Here is a 19,618-nt window from a genome sequence, read left to right as displayed (position 1 = left end):
ATCTGAGTGGGAGTTCATTAATAATTTGATTAGATGAACTTAATTATCATGAACATAGTCTAAAATCTTTGCAATATGTCTTGTAGATCAAATGGCCCACGCTAATGTTGTCCTCAACTTCAACGCGTTCCTAGAGAAAACCAAGCTGAAAGACGATGGTAGCAACTATACGGACTGGGTCCGGAACTTGAGGATCATCCTCATAGCCGCCAAGAAAGCATATGTCCTTGAAGCACTGCTAGGTGAAGCACCACCCCCATCAAACCAAGACGTTATGAACGCTTGGCAGTCCCGTGTTGATGATTACTCCCTGGTTCAGTGCGGCATGATTTACAGCTTAGAACCGGGGCTCCAGAAGCGTTTTGAGCAACACGGAGCATATGAGATGTTCCAAGAGCTGAAAATGGTTTTCCAAGCTCATGCCCGGGTCGAGAGATATGAAGTCTCCGACAAGTTCTACAGTTGTAAGATGGAGGAGAATAGTTCCGTCAGCGAGCACATACTCAAAATGTCTGGGTTGCACAACCGCTTGTCTCATCTGGGAGTTAATCTCCCAGATGATGCGGTCGTTGACAGAATCCTTCAGTCGCTCCCACCTAGCTACAAGAGCTTTGTGATGAACTTCAATATGCAGGGGATGGAAAAGACCATTCCTGAGGTATATTCGATGCTGAAATCAGCGGAGGTGGAAATCAAAAAGGAACATCAAGTGTTGATGGTGAATAAAACCACTAAGTTCAAGAAAGGCAAGGGTAAAAAGAACTTCAAGAAGGACGACAAGGGGGTTGCCGCGCCCGGTAAGCAAGCTGCCGGGAAGAAGCCAAAGAATGGACCCAAGCCCGAGACTGAGTGTTTTTATTGCAAGGGAAGTGGTCACTGGAAGCGGAACTGCCCCAAGTACTTAGCGGACAAGAAGGCCGGCAACACCAAAGGTATATGTGATATACATGTTATTGATGTGTACCTTACCAGTACTTGTAGTAGCTCCTGGGTATTTGATACCAGTGCAGTTGCTCATATTTGTAACTCAAAACAGGAGTTGCGGAATAAGCGGAGACTGGCAAAGGACGAGGTGACGATGCGCGTCGGGAATGGTTCCAAGGTCGATGCGATCGCCGTCGGCACGCTACCTCTAGATTTACCTACGGGATTAGTTTTAAACCTCAGTAATTGTTATTTAGTGCCAGCTTTGAGCATGAACATTGTATCAGGATCTCGTTTAATACGAGATGGCTACTCATTTAAATCCGACAATAATGGTTGTTCTATTTATATGAGAGGGATGTTTTATGGTCATGCCCCGCTGGTCAATGGTTTATTCTTATTTAATCTCGAACGTGATGTTACACATATTCATAGTGTGAATACCAAAAGATGTAAGGTTGATAATGATAGTCCCACATACTTGTGGCACTACCGCCTTGGTCACATTGGTGTCAAACGCATGAAGAAACTCCATGCAGATGGACTTTTGGAGTCTCTTGATTATGAATCATTTGACACGTGTGAACCATGCCTCGTGGGCAAAATGACCAAGACTCCGTTCTCTAGAACAATGGAGCGAGCAACCAACTTATTGGAAATCATACATACTGATGTGTGTGGTCCAATGAGTGTTGAGGCTCGCGGTGGCTATCGTTATGTTCTCACCCTCACTGATGACTTGAGTAGATATGGGTATGTCTACTTAATTAAACACAAGCCTGAGACCTTTGAAAAGTTCAAGGAATTTCAGAGTGAGGTTGAGAATCAACGTGACAGGAAAATCAAGTTCTTGCGATCAGATCGTGGGGGAGAATATTTGAGTCACGAATTTGGCACGCACTTAAGGAAATGTGGAAAAGTTTCACAACTCACGCCACCTCGAACACCTCAGCGTAATGGTGTGTCCTAACGTCGTAATCGCACTCTATTGGATATGGTGCGATCTATGATGTCTCTTACCGATCTACCGCTGTCATTTTGGGGCTATGCTTTAGAGACTGTCGCATTCACTTTAAATAGGGCTCCGTCGAAATCCGTTGAGACGACACCGTATGAATTATGGTTTGGAAAGAAACCTAAGCTGTCGTTTCTAAAAGTTTGGGGATGCGATGCTTATGTGAAGAAACTTCAACCTGAAAAGCTCGAACCCAAATCGGAAAAATGTGTCTTCATAGGATACCCTAAAGAAACTATTGGGTATACCTTCTACCTCAGATCCGAAGGCAAGATCTTTGTTGCCAAGAATGGATCCTTTCTAGAGAAAGAGTTTCTCTCGAAAGAAGTAAGTGGGATGAAAGTAGAACTTGATGAAGTATTGCCTCTTGAACCGGAGAGTGGCGCAGCTCAGGAAAATGTTCCTGAGGTGCCTGCACCGACTAGAGAGGAAGTTAATGATGATGATCATGAAACTTCAGATCAAGTTGCTACTGAACTTCGTAGGTCCACAAGGACACATTCCGCACCAGAGTGGTACGGCAACCCTGTCCTAGAAATGATGTTGTTAGACAATGGTGAACCTTCAAACTATGAAGAAGCGATGGCGGGCCCAGATTCTGACAAATGGCTGGAAGCCATGAAATCCGAGATAGGATCCATGTATGAAAATGAAGTATGGACTTTGACTGACTTGCCCGATGATCGGCGAGCCATAGAAAATAAATGGATCTTTAAGAAGAAAGACGCGGATGGTAATGTGACCATCTATAAAGCTCGGCTTGTCGCTAAGGGTTATCGACAAGTTCAAGGGGTTGACTACGATGAGACTTTCTCATCCATAGCGAAGCTGAAGTCCGTCCAAATCATGTTAGCGATCGCCGCATTCTATGATTATGAGATATGGCAAATGGACGTCAAAACAGCATTCCTTAATGGTTTCCTTAAGGAAGAATTGTATATGATGCAGCCAGAAGGTTTTGTCGATCCTAAGAATGCTGACAAGGCGTGCAAGCTCCAACGCTCAATCTATGGGCTGGTGCAAGCATCTTGGAGTTGGAACATTCGTTTTGATGAGATGATCAAAGCGTTTGGGTTTACACAGACTTATGGGGAAGCCTGCGTTTACAAGAAAATGAGTGGGAGCTCTGTAGCATTTCTCATATTGTATGTGGATGACATACTATTGATGGGAAATGATATAGAATTCTTGGAAAGCATAAAGGCCTACTTGAACAAGTGTTTTTCAATGAAGGATCTTGGAGAAGCTGCTTACATATTAGGCATCAAGATCTATAGAGATAGATCGAGACGCCTCATTGGTCTTTCACAGAATACGTAACTTGACAAGATATTGAAGAAGTTCAATATGGATTAGTCAAAGAAGGGGTTCTTGCCTGTGTTGCAAGGTACGAGATTGAGCAAGGCTCAATGCCCGACCACGGCAGAAGATAGAGAAAAGATGAGTGTCGTCCCCTATGCCTCGGCCATAGGGTCTATCATGTATGCCATGCTGTGTACCAGACCTGATGTAAACATTGCCGTAAGTTTGGTAGGAAGGTACCAAAGTAATCCCGGCATGGAACACTGGACAGCGGTCAAGAATATCCTGAAGTACCTAAAAAGGACTAAGGATATGTTTCTCGTTTATGGAGGTGACGAAGAGCTCGTCGTAAAGGGTTACGTCGATGCTAGCTTTGACACAGATCTGGATGACTCCAAGTCACAAACCGGATACATGTATATTTTGAATGGTGGGGCGATCAGCTGGTGCAGTTGCAAGCAAAGCGTCGTGGTGGGATCTACATGTGAAGCGGAGTACATGGCAGCCTCGGAGGCAGCACAAGAAGCAATCTGGGTGAAGGAGTTCATTACCGACCTAGGAGTTATTCCCAATGTGTCGGGCCCAATGACTCTCTTCTGTGACAACACTGGAGCTATTGCCCTTGCCAAGGAGCCCAGGTTTCATAGGAAGACCAGGCATATCAATTGTCGCTTCAACTCCATTCGTGAAAATGTTCAAAATGGAGACATCGATATTTGTAAAGTGCATACGGACCTGAATGTCGCAGATCCGTTGACTAAACCTCTCCCTCGAGCAAAACATGATCAACACCAGAACTCTATGGGCGTTCGATTCATCACAATGTAACTAGATTATTGACTCTAGTGCAAGTGGGAGACTGCTGGAAATATGCCCTAGAGGCAATAATAAAATGGTTATTATTATATTTCCTTGTTCATGATAATTGTCTATTGTTCATGCTATAATTGTGTTATCCGGAAATCGTAATACATGTGTGAATATATAGACCACAACATGTCCCTAGTAAGCCTCTAGTTGACTAGCTCGTTGATCAATAGATGGTTACGGTTTCCTGACCATGGACATTGGATGTCATTGATAACGGGATCACATCATTAGGAGAATGATGTGATGGACAAGACCCAATCCTAAGCATAGCACAAGATCGTGTAGTTCGTTTGCTAGAGCTTTTCTAAGTGTCAAGTATCATTTCCTTAGACCATGAGATTGTGCAACTCCTGGATACCGTAGGAGTGCTTTGGGTGTGCCAAACGTCACAACGTAACTGGGTGGCTATAAAGGTACACTACAGGTATCTCCGAAAGTGTCTGTTGGGTTGGCATGAATCGAGACTGGGATTTGTCACTCCGTATGATGGAGAGGTATCTCTAGGCCCACTCGGTAATGCATCATCATAATGAGCTCAGTGTGACTAAGTAGTTGGTCACGGGATGATGTGTTACGGAATGAGTAAAGTGACTTGCCGGTAACGAGATTGAACAAGGTATTGGGATACCGACGATCGAATCTCGGGCAAGTAACGTACCGATTGACAAAGGGAATTGAATACGGGATTGATTGAATCCTCGACATCGTGGTTCATCCCATGAGATCATCGTGGAATATGTGGGAGCCAACATGGGTATCCAGATCCCGTTGTTGGTTATTGGCCGGAGAGTTGTCTCGGTCATGTCTGCATGGTTCCCGAACCCGTAGGGTCTACATACTTAAGGTTCGGTGACGCTAGGGTTGTAGAGATATTAGTATGCGGTAACCCGAAAGTTGTTCGGAGTCCCGGATGAGATCCCGGACGTCACGAGGAGTTCCGGAATGGTCCGGAGGTAAAGATTTATATATAGGAAGACCAGTTTCGGCCATCGGGAAAGTTTCGGGGGTCACCGGTATTTTACTGGACCACCGGAAGGGTCCCGGGGGTCCACCGGGTGGGGCCACCTATCCCGGAGGGCCCCATGGGCTGAAGTGGGCAGGGAACCAGCCCCTGGTGGGCTGGTCCGCCCCCCTTGGGCCTCCCCCTGCGCCTAGGGTTAGAAACCCTAGGGGTGGGGGGCGCCTCCACTTGGTTTGGGGGCCAAGCCACCCCCTTGGCCGCACCCCATCTAGATGGGATCTAGGGGCCGGCGCCCCCCTGGCCCCTATATATAGTGGAGGGGAGGGAGGGCAGCCGCACCCAAGTCCCTGGCGCCTCCCTCTCCCTCTCGTTGGTGCTTGGCGAAGCCCTACCGAGATCCCGCTGCTTCCACCACCACGCCGTCGTGCTGCTGGATCTCCATCAACCTCTCCTCTCCCCTTGCTGGATCAAGAAGGAGGAGATGTCTCTCCCAACCGTACGTGTGTTGAACGCGGAGGTGTCGTCCGTTCGGCGCTCGGTCATCGGTGATTTGGATCACGATGAGTATGACTCCATCAACCCCGTTCTCTTGAACGCTTCCGCTCGCGATCTACAAGGGTATGTAGATGCACTCCTCTTCCCCTCGTGGCTAGATGACTCCATAGATTGATCTTGGTGATGCGTAGAAAAATTTTAAATTTCTGCTACGTTCGCCAACACGCCTGTCAAGTTTCGTACCATTTGGAGTCCGTTTGATACTCCAACGGTTAACCAAGGAACCGTAAAGGCCTCGTGTGTGTTGCAGACCAACACCCCTCCAAAGTGTCCCAAAACCCATCCAAACCCCCTCCATCCTCTCGGTCGTTCGATCACGATCGTGTGGCCAAAAACCGCACCTCATTTGGACTCTCCTAGCTCCCTCTACCTATAAATATATGCCCCCCTCCGAAAATCCCGGGTCCAAACCCTAGAATTCTTCCCCCGCCGCCGCCGGACACGTCCGAGACGGCCGGACATGTCCGCACCGCCGCCCGGACCAATCTGCTTTTGCCACTTGTCCCTGCGCCGCCGCCCACCGCCGCCGGCCCGCAAGCCCGCAGCGGGGCCGCGAGGCACGAGTCTCCCCGCGCGCCGCCCCGCCGCCCGAGCCCTCGCCGCTCCATCGCGCCGCCCGACCGCCGTCTCGCCGCTTCGCCGCCCGCCGCGACCTCGCCGGCCGCCGCCTCCTCCCGGCGCCCCGCGCCTCGCCTCCGGCCAGATCCGGTTGCGGGAGGGCCGGATCTGGCGACCCCGACCTCGCCGGCCGCCATCTCCGTCGTCTGCAGCGAGTTTCCCGGCTGCCTCGGTTCGCGCGCTCAAAGACAAACCCTAGATCTGAGGTGGTTTTTCACTAAGTCTTCGTCCCTGCTCATATTTTCAAGCGCTTTTCTTCATACCATATCTCTGCATCCGTAGCTCCGTTTTGCGCGTGTGATATATCAAATTGTCCGTCCGGATGTCCTCTTCATTTCATTCCATTGCACCATGCTTGTTTGAGTCCATTTTGATGCCTGAAATGCTGTTGCAAGAGTGCTATATAATGTTAGTTTCTGTTTCTTAACAGATTATGAGCATTTTTCATTTTTGCCATGATTAATGTGTGCCTCCTTTGAACTTGAGCCCTACATGTGTTTTGGGATATGCCATGCCCTCTTTACAGGGGTGTATGCCATGTATTTTTTTGATCAATATGGTGACTAGCACAAGCATGCAAAGTAGCTCTCGTGATGTTGCTGATTTCAAGGACTTAGAATTCTTCTAAGTCATTTCCCTGATGTTATTTTTATGCCATGTATTAATGTTGCTACAGAGTGATCCATGCCTCTTTTGAGCATGTTCAAGAAGGGTGATTTTGAGATATTGTTATGTTCTATCCATCCATGTGTTTGTTAGCAATTATGGAGTACCTTAGCATGACCTAATCTTGCTCTACTTTTTCTATAAAATGTTCCTGGTAGATTGGTTACGTGTTAATCAATTTTGCCAAGGTTGTTGTAGTTGATCCATGCATGATATGAGATCGTTCTCGCCATGGTTAGCTACTTGATCATGTCTTCTTTCTGGGTGTATGCTTAGTTTTTCATGCAATGCCTTGTGCTAAGTGCATCGAGCTCGCAAACATGCCTACGTAACTCTGTTTTTGACATGTCCAGTTTTCTGCTAAGTCTAAATCTGTTAACGAAACTTACTATGTTTACATGGGTGCCATCATGTTTTCTGTGCCCTTTTGGCTTATGGTCAGTAAGGGACTTTTATTATATTCTTTGAGTAGTTTCATGCCATGCCTTGCTTTGCCATGATATGTTCTTGTAGCATGTTGTTATCTTGCTCTAAACATTGCTTCCTAATGTTAATTCCTGGCATGTTGTTATTTTCACTAAGTCTGTGAAACTGTTATCTTTTGCACTTTTGCCATGCTTGTTTGGGCCTGCTATTGTGTGATTTAGCCGTAGCTCAGTGTTCATCTTTTTTTCAAGCATCTTGAGTAGATCACTGCGATGTGCTTTGTTGTTATGTTAGAGTGCAGTAGCTTATTTTCTTGTTGCACTTTAGATGGCATCGTGCTGTTAATCGCAGATTAGTGCCATTATTGTTTTGCTTGCCATTTGCAAACCGTGCATCCGATTCCGGTGATCTTTATATCGATTTCGACCGAAATCAACTCATCTTTCCAGCGGCACTCTTGGTTTGCCAAGTTGAGGCCTGGTTCAATCTTTTCCTTCCATAGCACGCATATGCATTGCATATCACATCCCGCATGGCATGCCATGTTTTGCATCATGTTGCTTGTGCACCGCACCGTGGTTGATTGTGTTTTCCTTTGCTTGTGTTCTTGCTTTGGGTAGAGCCGGGAGACGATTACGTGATCGAGGAACCCGTTGAGTACGCTTACGAGGATCAAGCTTTCGTCTTCTCGGAGTACATTGCAGGCAAGATGACCATACCCTCGAAATCACTTCTATCTTTGCTTGCTAGTTGCTCACTCTATTGCTATGCCTATGCCGCGATACCTACCACATGCTTTATCATGACTCCCATATTGCCATGTCAAACCTCTAACCCACCTTGTCCTAGCAAACCGTTGTTTGGCTATGTTACCGCTTTGCTCAGCCCCTCTTATAGCATTATTAGTTGTAGGTGAAGATTGGAGTTTGTTCCTTGTTGGAACATGATTATTGTTTGGATATCATTATTATACCTTGTCTACTTTAATGCACCTATATACTTGGTAAAGGGTGGAAGGCTCGGCCTTATGCCTGGTGTTTTGTTCCACTCTTGCCGCCCTTGTTTCTGTCATACCGGTGTTATGTTCCTTGATTTTGCATTCCTTACGCGGTTGGGTTATAATGGGAACCCCTTGACAGTTCGCCTTGAATAAAACTCCTCCAGCAAGGCCCAACCTTGGTTTTACCATTTGCCACCTAAGCCTTTTTCCCTTGTTTCCGCGGACTCAATGGTCATCTTTATTTTAAACCCCCGGGCTAGTGCTCCTCTGAGTGTTGGTCCAAAATTAGAGTCCTTTGCAGCGCCCCCTCGGGGAAACTCGAGGTTTGGTTTTAGTTGTACGGCGCTCTCATTCGGTGTGCCCTGAGAACGAGATATGTGCAGCTCCTATCGGGATTTGTCGGCACATTCGAGCGGCTTTGCTGGTCTTGTTTTACCATTGTCGAGATGTCTTGTAACCAGGATTCCGAGTCTGATCGGGTCGTCCTGGGAGAAGGAATATCCTTCGTTGACCATGAGAGCTTGTGATGGGCTAAGATGGGACACCCCTGCAGGGTTTTGAACTTTCGAAAGTCGTGCCCACGGTTATGGGCAGATGGGAATTTGTTAATATCTGGTTGTAGAAAACCTGACACTTAACTTAAATTAAAATGAATCAACAACGTGTGTGGCCGTGATGGTCTCTTTTCGGTGGAGTCTGGGAAGAGAACACGGTCTCGTGTTATGCTTGAACGGAAGTAGTTGTTAGGATCACTTCTTGATCTTTGTAGCTTCTCGACCGTGCTTTGCCTTCTCTTCTCGCTCTCATTTGCGTAAGTTAGCCTCCATATATGCTAGTGCTTGCTGCAGCTCCACCTCACTACCTTTTCCTACCCATGAGCTTAAATAGTCTTGATCGCGAGGGTGTGAGATTTCTGAGTCCCTGTGACTCACAGATTACTTCCAAAACCAGATGCAGGTGCCGATGATGCCATTCCAGGGGATGCGACTGAACTCAAGTGGGAGTTCGATGAGGACTCGGGATGTTACTACGTTTCCTTTCCAGCCGATCAGTAGTGGAGCCCAGTTGGGGCGATCGAGGATCTTATGCATTTGGGGTTGTCTTTATTTTGGTTCCGTAGTCGGACCTTGATTGTATCTGGATGATGTAATGCTATATTTATGTATTGTGTGAAGTGGTGATTGTAAGCCAACTCTGTACCTCTTTCTTATTCAGTACATGGGATGTGTAAAGATTACCCCTCTTGCGACATGCCTACAATGCGGTTATGCCTCTAAGTCGTGCTCCGACACGTGGGAGATATAGCCGCATCGTGGGTGTTACAGCGGTCTCGGTGGTGGCGGTTTTATCTTCGGTAGGGGGTCCGGGGCAGGTGGCCTTGACACCTTCTTCTCCTCTCACGAGGCCGGAGTTGCAGGCAGCGGCTCCGCTTTCCGGAGGGGGCTCGGGACAGGTGGCCTCAGGGCCCTCTTCTCCTGGGGCGCCCAGGGTGGCCGGCCCTCCTGGGGCGCCGGTGATCCCTTTTGGACGAAGGGCCGGGGTGGATGGGGAGCTCGGGCAGGTGGCCCACGCTCAACCTTCCCCCGGCGTGGTGCAGTCTCTCCGTGGTGGGGCGCGATAGACGTCGCCGGTGTCGTTGTGCGCCCCTTCACTTTTCGGCGGTCCAGTTGGTTCGTCGATGGAGGATGACCGTCTGCGTGTTCGGGGTGGGGCAGGAGACCCCACAACGAACAGGGTCACTCGGGAGGAGATTATTGCTTTTATTGGTATTCCAGATCCGGTTTCTGAGGGGCGACAGTTGAGCTGCCGGCTCCAGGATCATCCGGAGGTGGACGACATACAGCAGCGGTGCGCCATGAGGGCGGCCAAGCTTCGTGACGTTGAGGTCACTACTGGTATGTCGGTTAATACCTCTAATTCCATCTTGCATTTTTCTAATGATGAGATTATTAATAATGCAAACCATCTAGGAATTTCACTAGGTAGTAATGGTAGTGAAATTTCAAGTTCTGTTAATGATATCCTGGATTTAGAGGCAGAGCGGGCTTTAGAGATGATTCACAACTTAGCAGCGGTTAAACCCATGAATGATTCCAATATTGATGCTTTGGGGGTCAGAGTGCTCGATATTTTTGTGCGGATCTTGGTCCTCCTCTTCCTGAGCCTGAGGAGGAGGATGAGCATGCTGAGAATGTTGTAGTTCGAACTTCTGAGCCTGGTTGTGAGGACCGGTCGGAGAGTAAGAACATTCCTAAACGCAAATGGAAGCGGAAGATCTACCCGGATTCCGCACTGTGTAGGAGTGCTCGGATCCGAACGGCTAAAAAATTCCATGACGAGATATGAAAGGAATCTTTTGGAATAGCAGAGGTCTAAAAGACTTGGCTAAAAGAAGGTTTCTTGTAGAGGCATCTATTGAGCATATGTTGGACTTTATCGCATCGTTGAAAACTGGTAGAGATAACTTTTCGCCACAATTTCTTAATACTTTATCGGGCGGTATTGATTTTGACTGGCATTGCCTGCCACCGCAAGGAAGATCGGGTGGGATCTTACTCGGAGTTAGATGCGATTCGCTAGAAGTTCGAAGTGTGGTCATGGGAGATTTTGCTATTAAATTTAGGGTGCGGTCGAAGGCTGATGGGTTTAACTGGGTTTTGGTGGCGGTATATGGTGCCGCACATCCCGAACTAAAACCGGATTTCTTGGCTGATCTGGTTAGGATTTGCGGTTCTTAGCAACTTCCTATCCTGGTGGGGGTGATTTCAACATCATTAGAAGGCGTGATGAGAAGAATAATGATAATTTTGATGGCAGATGGTCGTTCATGTTTAATACTATCATTGAAAGCTTGGATCTAAGAGAGATAGAGCTTTCGGGAAGAAAGTTTACCTAGGCTAACGCGATGCCAAATCCGACGTTTGAAAAGTTGGATCGAGTTCTGGCTAGTGTCGAATGGGAACAGAAATTCCCCTTTGTAATAGTTCAGGCACTTTCTCGTGGTATTTCTGACCACACGCCTTTATTTCTTGACTCTGGTGAGGCCACCCACTTGGGAAACAAAAAATCATTTTTGTTCGAGCTTGCTTGGTTTGAGAGAGAAGGCTTCTTTGATCTTGTAGCCAGAGAGTGGGCTAAGGATGCAGGTGGTAGGACTGCGCTTGAGTGTTGGCAGAATAAGATTAGGCACTTGAGAAGTTTCCTGCGTGGGTGGGCTAAGCATCTTAGCAGGATTTATAAGGTCGAAAAGGAACAGCTCCTTACCCTTATTCAGTCCCTAGATGTAAAAGCAGAAACCACGGTTCTGCCAGCCTCGAAGCTTCACGCCAAGCTTGACGCGGAGATGATGTTGAAAGAGCTTCTTCATGAGGAAGAATTAAAGTGGGCGATGCGGGCCAAGGTCCGAAGAGTAGTCTAGGGGGACGCGAACACTCAATTCTTCCACATGATCGCTAATGGCAAGCACAGAAAGAAGAGGATCTTTCAGCTTGAACAAGATGAAGGAACGATTCTTGGTCAGGCGAACCTAAAATTATACATTACTGAGTATTACAAGCAGTTGTTTGCGCCTCCAGAGGATAACCGTGTGTCGCTGGATGAGTCTAGGATTGAGGATGTGCCTCAACTTACTGCTGTTGAGAATGATATTTTAGCTGCTCCTTTTTCTGAGAAAGAGGTGTTTGAGGCCATATCGCAGATGAAAAATAATAAGGCTCCCGGCCCGGATGGATTCTCGGCTGAGTTTTATAAGAAGTGTTGGCATATTATTAAAGGGGATCTGTTGCCGTTGTTCCATGATTTATTCTCTGGCCAGCTTCACCTTTTTCAGCTGAATTTTGGAATGATAACCCTGCTTCCTAAGAAGACAGAGGTTGTGAGAATCGAGCAATTCAGGCCCATCTGTCTTCTTAATGTTAATTTCAAAAATTTTACCAAGGTCGGGACGAATAGGCTCACACAGGTTGCGCATGCTGTGGTGCAGTCTACTCAAACTGCTTTCATGCCGGACAGGAACATCCTCGAAGGGGTTGTGTTCCTTCATGAAACGCTCCATGAGATTCACACGAAAAAACTTGATGGAGTTGTTTTTAAGGTGGATTTCAAGAAAGCGTACGATAAAGTCAAATGGTCTTTCCTTCAACAGGCCTTACGCATGAAGGGTTTTGATGAAGCTTGGTGATGCCAGGTAGAATCTTTCACGCAAAAAGGGAGTGTTGGAATTAAAGTGAATGACGACATAGGTCATTATTTCCAGACACACAAGGGCCTGAGACAAGGGGATCCAATGTCTCCTATTCTGTTCAACATCGTCAGTGACATGTTGGCAATTTTGATAGGTAGGGCAAAGGAGGCCGGTCAGGTGGGTGGCTTGGTGCCTCATCTGGTTGATGGTGGTGTGCCATCCTGCAGTACGATGATGATACAATCATCTTTATGGAGCATGACTTGGCAAAGGCGAGAAATATGAAGTTGGTGTTATGCTTATTTGAACAATTGACCGGATTGAAGATTAACTTTCATAAAAGCGAGTTGTTCTGTTTTGGTAGAGCCAATGAGGAACAAGAGGCTTATAGGCAATTGTTTGGATGCGAATTGGGAGCATTACATTTCACGTACCTAGGTATACCCATCCACCATCGTAAGCTGACAAGCAGAGAATGGAAATGCATCGAGGATCGGTTCGAGAAGAAACTGAGTTGCTGGAAGGGCAAACTCATGTCATATGGAGGCCGATTGATTCTTATTAATTCGGTGCTCACGAGTATGCCTATGTTTCTCTTATCTTTCTTTGAAGTCCCAGTTGGGGTTAGGAAAAGGCTGGACTTCTATCGATCCCGATTCTTCTGGCAGAGTGATGAACTAAAGAGAAAATACTGACTCGCCAAATGGGATATCATCTATTGACCAAAGGACCAAGGGGGCCTTGGTATTGAGAATCTAGAAGTCAAGAACAGATGTCTTCTCAGTAAGTGGTTGTATAAGTTATCAGTTGAGACTGAGGCAACTTGGGCGCAGATTCTCCGTAGCAAGTATTTGCAGTCCAAGACTTTGTCCCAGGCGACAGTGAGACCGACTGACTCACCGTTTAGGAAGGGGCTTATGAGTTTCAAAGCTGCCTTCTTTAATAGAACAAAGTTTATTGTCGGTAATGGCAACACCACCCGCTTCTTGGAGGATACTTGGCTTGGTGAAACGCCGTTGGCGCTTCAGTATCCGTCCCTGTATCGTATTGTTCAGCGACGTGATGCTCTTGTTGCAACGATGATGCAATCCATTCCCCTTAATATTCAGTTTAGGAGGGTGCTTGTTGGCGACCGGTGGGAAGCTTGGCTTCATCTGGTGAGTAGACTAATGGAGGTTCAGCTAGATCATCAGCCCGATCAGTTGTGTTGGAAGCTTACTAGGTCTGGAGAGTTCACAGTCAAGTCGATGTATATCGATGTCATTAACTCTAGTGTTATTCCTAGTTCCAAACATGTTTGGAAAGTCAAGGTTCCTTCGAAAATTAAGGTGTTTATATGGTTTGTACATAAACAAGTCATTTTAACAAAGAATAATTTGGCTAAGCGCAACTGGACAGGATCTACTAGGTGTAGTTTTTGTGATCGTGACGAAACTATCAAGCACCTCTTCTTTGATTGCCCGTTGGCGAGAGTTTTGTGGCGCACGGTGCAAATTGCCTTTAACATTACTCCTCCGAATTCGGTCAGTTCGTTATTTGGAACGTGGCTTGTTGGGATAGAGTCTGAAACAGCTAGACACATTCGCGTAGGAGTTTGTGCGTTGTTATGGGCAATTTGGAACTGCATAAATGATTTGACTTTTAACAGAACAACAACTATTCATTTTTTGCAGGTTTTATTCCGAGCTACTGCATTGATCCGTATGTGGTCCTTACTCACTCTGACGGAGGCCAGGGGGCGTTGGGTTATTGGATCTGTCCGGTGGGAGATGGTAGCGCGGGATATGTTCAACCGGTTCGGATGGCAGTCATGTAATAGGATAGGCGATTAGTTTACCTATCTTGTGTTATGCCAGCCGGTTGTGGCTTTTGGGCCTTTTGTTTTTGGCGTTGTGGCTCTTTGTGAGCTAGCCGCTTTTTTGTTTTCAAACTTTAAGGTCTTGTTGAACCTCTTTATTTATCTTTAAATATGGACGTATGCATCGTTCTGATGCAGAGGCCGGAGAGTCCCCCTTTTCGAAAAAAAAATTTGAAAACGGTTGCCTTGAGGCAGTCATGATGATCAAGAATAGAGAAGGCAACAAATCGAGGTACGCTTTTTTGGTCGAGGATATCAAAAGAAGCATGAAGAAACGGGATTCTTGTATTACTCATATTCGCCGTAGTTAAAACAAATCTAGTCATTTCATGGCAAATTTTGGAGATCCGAACGTCGCACTGTTGTTTGGCTTGGATCAGCCCCCTCGCCCTTTAGAAAATTTTGAACTTGATTGTAAACTTTGAGCTTTTGGAGTAATACAAGAATTTATTCGCAAAAAAAGGGCTTCGGTGAGGTAGAAAGTGAAGCGAGCCATGGTGGTCAAACATGTTTGTTAACCGATCGATGTTTTTTTTTTTTTTGCGACTGGTTATAACCGATCGATGTTGACGGGTAGGATTATTGTTAATGGCGACGAGACGAGGGAGAAGGAGCAAGATCCAATGGAAGATGGGGCTAACGGGTTGAAAAGTAATTAAAAAAAATCTTCGTCGGACGGCTCCCCAGATCAAAAATGCCCAAGCCCACACGCATACTTTACTTTGTGACATGCATAGAACTGAAGAACAACCGTTATGTTTTAAATCCTCCGGAGCTGCCGAATTGCAACGTTGCTCCTACCATGTGGATGGAGTACACAAATAAACTCATCAGGTTTGGCAATGCCACACAAACAATTCTGCATCACTGGGAAGTGGGGATAGATATACAGACTCTAAATTTTGGAAAAATAAACTAGATAGAGAGATAGCTATATTATATACACCACTGGACAAACTTCAGGCGACGGTCCACCCAATACTTTGCTTCAGTTTTCCTCCCTCCTTCCAGCTGCCATGATTTTCCCCACCACCTGCAGGTACATATATACATACATGCATACATGAGGCCCAAGGGTTCATCCAAATGAAAACTAAAACCCACACTTGGGTTAACCACACAAGTTTAACATAAGAAACTGCATGCTAACTAGTTTACACAGCATGTTTTTAATTACTATTATATTAGAGGACTGCAAACACGCGTCAACTGTCAGCATCTAATTTGGACCTAACCCTGTCTAACAGGAGAGACCAGCTGGAACTGGATATTTTTCTACAAGATCAGTTGGAATTGGACAAAATAGGCAGCAGACACATGCAGGTTAGAGACCCCAACGCCAACAGCCAATCAAAATGCTGGATCTTGTCAAACTCTCACCATCCTACTGTCTCTGGAATCTAAGGAGCCAACATGTAGCGGTTTAATACATAATGTCGTTACCGATCGATCAACATGTGGATACAAGTCACTCTAATGCGAGTATATCTATCTAGCACAGTAATCAACCATGATCAGGATTTAGCTACTCCACATGTGGATACAAGTCACTCTAATGCGAGTAGCTAAATTCCGATCATGGTTGATTACTGTGCTAGATATACTCGCATTAGAGCACAGTAAGGAGTACTATTAACACGGAAAAAGGGAAAGAAATAATTACCTTGTCTCATTCACAAGCAATTTTGGTATCGAAACTGCTCAGACATATTGCAAATGATTGAAATGCTGATATCGGGTAGCGGTAGTCCATGGTGAACAAGTCTTTGCCTATCTTTCCAAACTGCAGAATCACCTTGTCATGCTCCTGGCCAGCTGCTCCATTCTCATCCGAAGCCACCAGCTGAAAGTTCTTCACTGACGCAACCGTCACCCGCCCACGGAAATTGAGGCACCAACATTGCAGCTGCTCATGCCACCGAGGAGACTTGTTCTTCAGCACCAGCTTCTCTTTGTCCTGAGCCTGAGCGGGTGCACTGTCTATCCGAGCAGATTTTGATCTGAAGAATGGAATCGACGGGAAGGAGTCAAGGTTACCAAGGGGAAATTCAGTTTGTGTTGGAGCTTTGCCCCCCTCTTCAACTGCTGATGCAGGGATAGAACTCATAACACAGTTCATCCTTCTTGGACCTCTGCAGCAGGTATGCAACAGGACAATGAGTGATATCCTTCCATCACACGTGTTATACGAGGAATTTAATACAGTAATGTTACCATACAGTGTCAATTAACATCTAAAGGGTTACGCTTATCAGTGTTGGAGCCTTTACGTATTTATATGTTCATGCCCCTGTCAATTAAATCTAATTTGCTTATACCGTGGTGATTTACCAATAAAATCAGCTGCAATAATCAAAACCAATATTCTAACCACTCAGAATTACAGTAGATAGTAACATACTGTGAGTTTGCTACTATCAGGTGTTATATATATTTATACCAAAAACGATAATATAGATCTAATTAAGACAGCAGAACAACAGTGTGAATAGCCATACCTGGAGCCCAAAACATTCAACTCATAAGAAATGTGTGAAACTGGATAATTGCCAGCAGGAACTCTTGGGGAGACCTGGTTCAAACCAATCACACGAGCAGACCGGCTTTTTGAGACGACAGCCCCATCATACGGTGGATGAGCATCATAGACGGTAAACTTTGTTCCCAGAAAGTTCGACCTGTTCATGAAATAGTTGGTCAGGTCATTTTTGTGTTGTTATTCCGGAATATATCAATCATGAAAACAATTCAGACAACAATATAGCCAAGAATAACTTTCCATTGAATGCTCCTGACAAGCAAATTATCTTAACATAAAAATATGTAGTTTTCATCTTACTAACTAAGACCAGTTGATGCTCGGTGCTATGCCATGTGCATCAATCGATGCAGAGGCTGGGCGTAGAACCTAGAGTAGAAAATACCTTCTTTTTTTTACAATTTCACACAGTATTAACTTAACACGACAACAAATGGAAAAACAAATAGTACTCTGTTTTCTTGACTTTAAGGTGTATTTTCCAAAAGAAGAAAGAAACAACGCAGACTAGAATTTAGCTGAAACAACCTACAATAGAACTAAAGGATCTTGGTTATCCGTAATATCAAGGAAATAGCACAAATCATAGCTTTGAATGGAGATCAAATCTCAAAAGATCACCTTAGCTTGCCAATATAGGTGCTGCTTCCCTTTGACATATCACCCATATCAAGATAAATAAGGTAGTCTGTGTATGTAGGCTTTCTGCATTTGCGTGCAGCAAGCAAGAACTTCCCATCATCAGCCAGTGCTGCAACCAAAAAGTAGTAAGCATGAACCCACTATAGTCTGCATAGCTACAATGCTTGAGCCCATTAAAATGGGGATGATTAAGGAGCATACCTTCTGTGAGTCCAATATACAGATAATACGTCTGAGTAGTCCGGTTTCTTCTTATGAAACATTTGAGAGTACCATCCTTTGGGCCAGGCTGCACATTAATTATGGAGTTAGTACAAATAAAATTTAGTATTGAGATAATATTACACGGAAGTGTAATAAATTCTTACTAGAACCACACACAAAAAAAAGCCAATTGATACTGCAATCTAAAGCTAAGCTTATCGGACACCTCAGATAAAGGGCATAGCATACATCAAGTTGGCATTTGCTCATCTTACTTGTCACATTTCCTTATACATCACTCCATCATGGCAAATGTAGTTTACCAACAACCCTCTCTAGTCGTCAAGTCATGAACCAGGAAGACATCCAACCAACATTACAAGTTTCCCAATACAAGAAGGCTTTAAGAAAACCAGATGGTTGGCACCTTCCATGATGATAGCTCTCTGCTTTAATCCCAGAGACTTGAGCAACGTAATGTATGATTTTATTCAATCACCATCCCTCACCGCTATACTTACTAAGGTAATTCACGATACTGCTCTAAATACTACGATTGATGATCCTAAATACCACGACGGCAATGAAGCTAATTAATTAATACGTACGTACTACATGGTTGGTAGCATGAGTGAGTGAGGGTGATGAAGAGGGGAGCGCGAACCTGCTTGAGCGAGATAGGGAAGGTGAGCTTGGCGGACGCCTCCGGGACGCGCACGACCTCCTTCATGATGCCCCTCCATGCCCGGCAGACGCCCGCGCATGCCACGACGTCCCGGCGGGAGGGCCAGCAGCCCTGGGAGTCGTCGATCCTGACCAGCACCTCCCGCAGGAGCTCCGGAGGCAGCTGCGCCCAGCAGGTCCCTTCCAACGCGTCCGCCAGCCCGACGGAGACCACCCGCGGGGCCCCGGGCCCGGCGGCGGTGCGGTGCGAGCGGGAGGAGCGCAGGCCGTGGCGCGAGATGTTGCCGAACTCGTCCTTCATGTCCTGAATTAGGCTCCGGAAAGACATTCCCCTTGCTCGGCCACCCGCTCAAGAAATGAGGAATTCGAATGCCAAGCTTGAACCGGAAAGAAAGGAATCTCACATGTAGGAGCAGAGAGAAATAGCGAATCTTTGGATTAACCGAGCGGAGCGCGTGAGGAGCCGGCAAAGAAGCTATGGTGCAAGGTGCAAGGAGGAGGCAATGTATGCCCGGGATCCCAGAATAAATCCAGCCAGCCCAAGGAACGCACTCAACCCACCCAAGAGAAAAGCCGATAGGGATAGCAAGCAAGCATGAAGCAGACCAACCTCCAATAATGGCGCTGCAATTTCGCAGAGATTCTTTTCTTGGTTTTGTGGAGATGACGGGAAGAAGAAGAAGCAAGATTCGAATAGAGGAACGGAAGATTTTCGTTTTGTGGATTGGGATGAGGATTAGGGTAGGTGCCCGGGGAATTTTTAGGTGGTTGGGCGAATGGCGATAGATAGATAGGTGGTGGTGGCACAAAGAACCGGTCGGAGACGCTCCTAACTGCGTGCTTATATAATGGCGTGGGGTAATGGGATGGAGTTTGAGCTGGGATCAGGGTTCCTTCGAGTGGGCGTCCATCCACTCACCGACCATCCACTCACTCGTCCCAATTACTACTACTAACTAATACTCGTAGAATGCCCGTACATTGTTATAGGCTACAATGCATATAAACGAATCAAATAAATAAATAATTAAGGTTATCTACATCGTAAAAGTTCATTTCTTTCTTATACGCTTGAGTATTTTTGGACATCAAACAGGCGCTCATCAAGCTCCCTAAATTCAATCATCTAGACAGTCAAGGCTCCGTCAAATCCTGAGCATATATGGGGACG

At 46.0% G+C, this 19,618-nt stretch overlaps 1 protein-coding gene across 1 annotated transcript; it reads right to left on the bottom strand.

The window, feature by feature from the left end:
• Positions 1-15,118: 15,118 nt before the first annotated feature.
• LOC125551589 (tubby-like F-box protein 6) lies at positions 15,119-19,271 on the bottom strand. The gene is made up of 6 exons (XM_048714841.1): positions 18,428-19,271; positions 17,761-17,848; positions 17,539-17,668; positions 16,877-17,056; positions 16,042-16,510; positions 15,119-15,411 (listed from the first exon to the last, which is right to left on the bottom strand). Exons 1-5 carry the CDS (start codon positions 18,773-18,775, stop codon positions 16,048-16,050), a joined length of 1,209 nt encoding a protein of 402 aa, XP_048570798.1. The 5' UTR covers positions 18,776-19,271; the 3' UTR covers positions 15,119-15,411; positions 16,042-16,047.
• Between the last annotated feature and the right edge of the window lie 347 nt (positions 19,272-19,618).

The sequence above is a fragment of the Triticum urartu genome, chromosome 4 (assembly GCF_003073215.2).
Source record: "Triticum urartu cultivar G1812 chromosome 4, Tu2.1, whole genome shotgun sequence".
In the NCBI taxonomy this organism is placed as follows: domain Eukaryota; kingdom Viridiplantae; phylum Streptophyta; class Magnoliopsida; order Poales; family Poaceae; genus Triticum; species Triticum urartu.
Note: the sequence above shows the minus strand (reverse complement) of the source record. Positions and strands in the feature narration are given on the sequence as shown.

Excerpts from the sequence above, each read along its gene's own strand:
- LOC125551589 (XM_048714841.1), bottom strand. The coding sequence starts at position 18,775 with ATGTCTTTCCGGAGCCTAATTCAGGACATGAAGGACGAGTTCGGCAAC. Across the intron at positions 17,669-17,760 it reads GTATATTGGACTCACAGAAG|CACTGGCTGATGATGGGAAG; the intron begins GTATGCTCCTTA and ends TTTTGGTTGCAG. Across the intron at positions 16,511-16,876 it reads TTGAATGTTTTGGGCTCCAG|AGGTCCAAGAAGGATGAACT; the intron begins GTATGGCTATTC and ends TACCTGCTGCAG.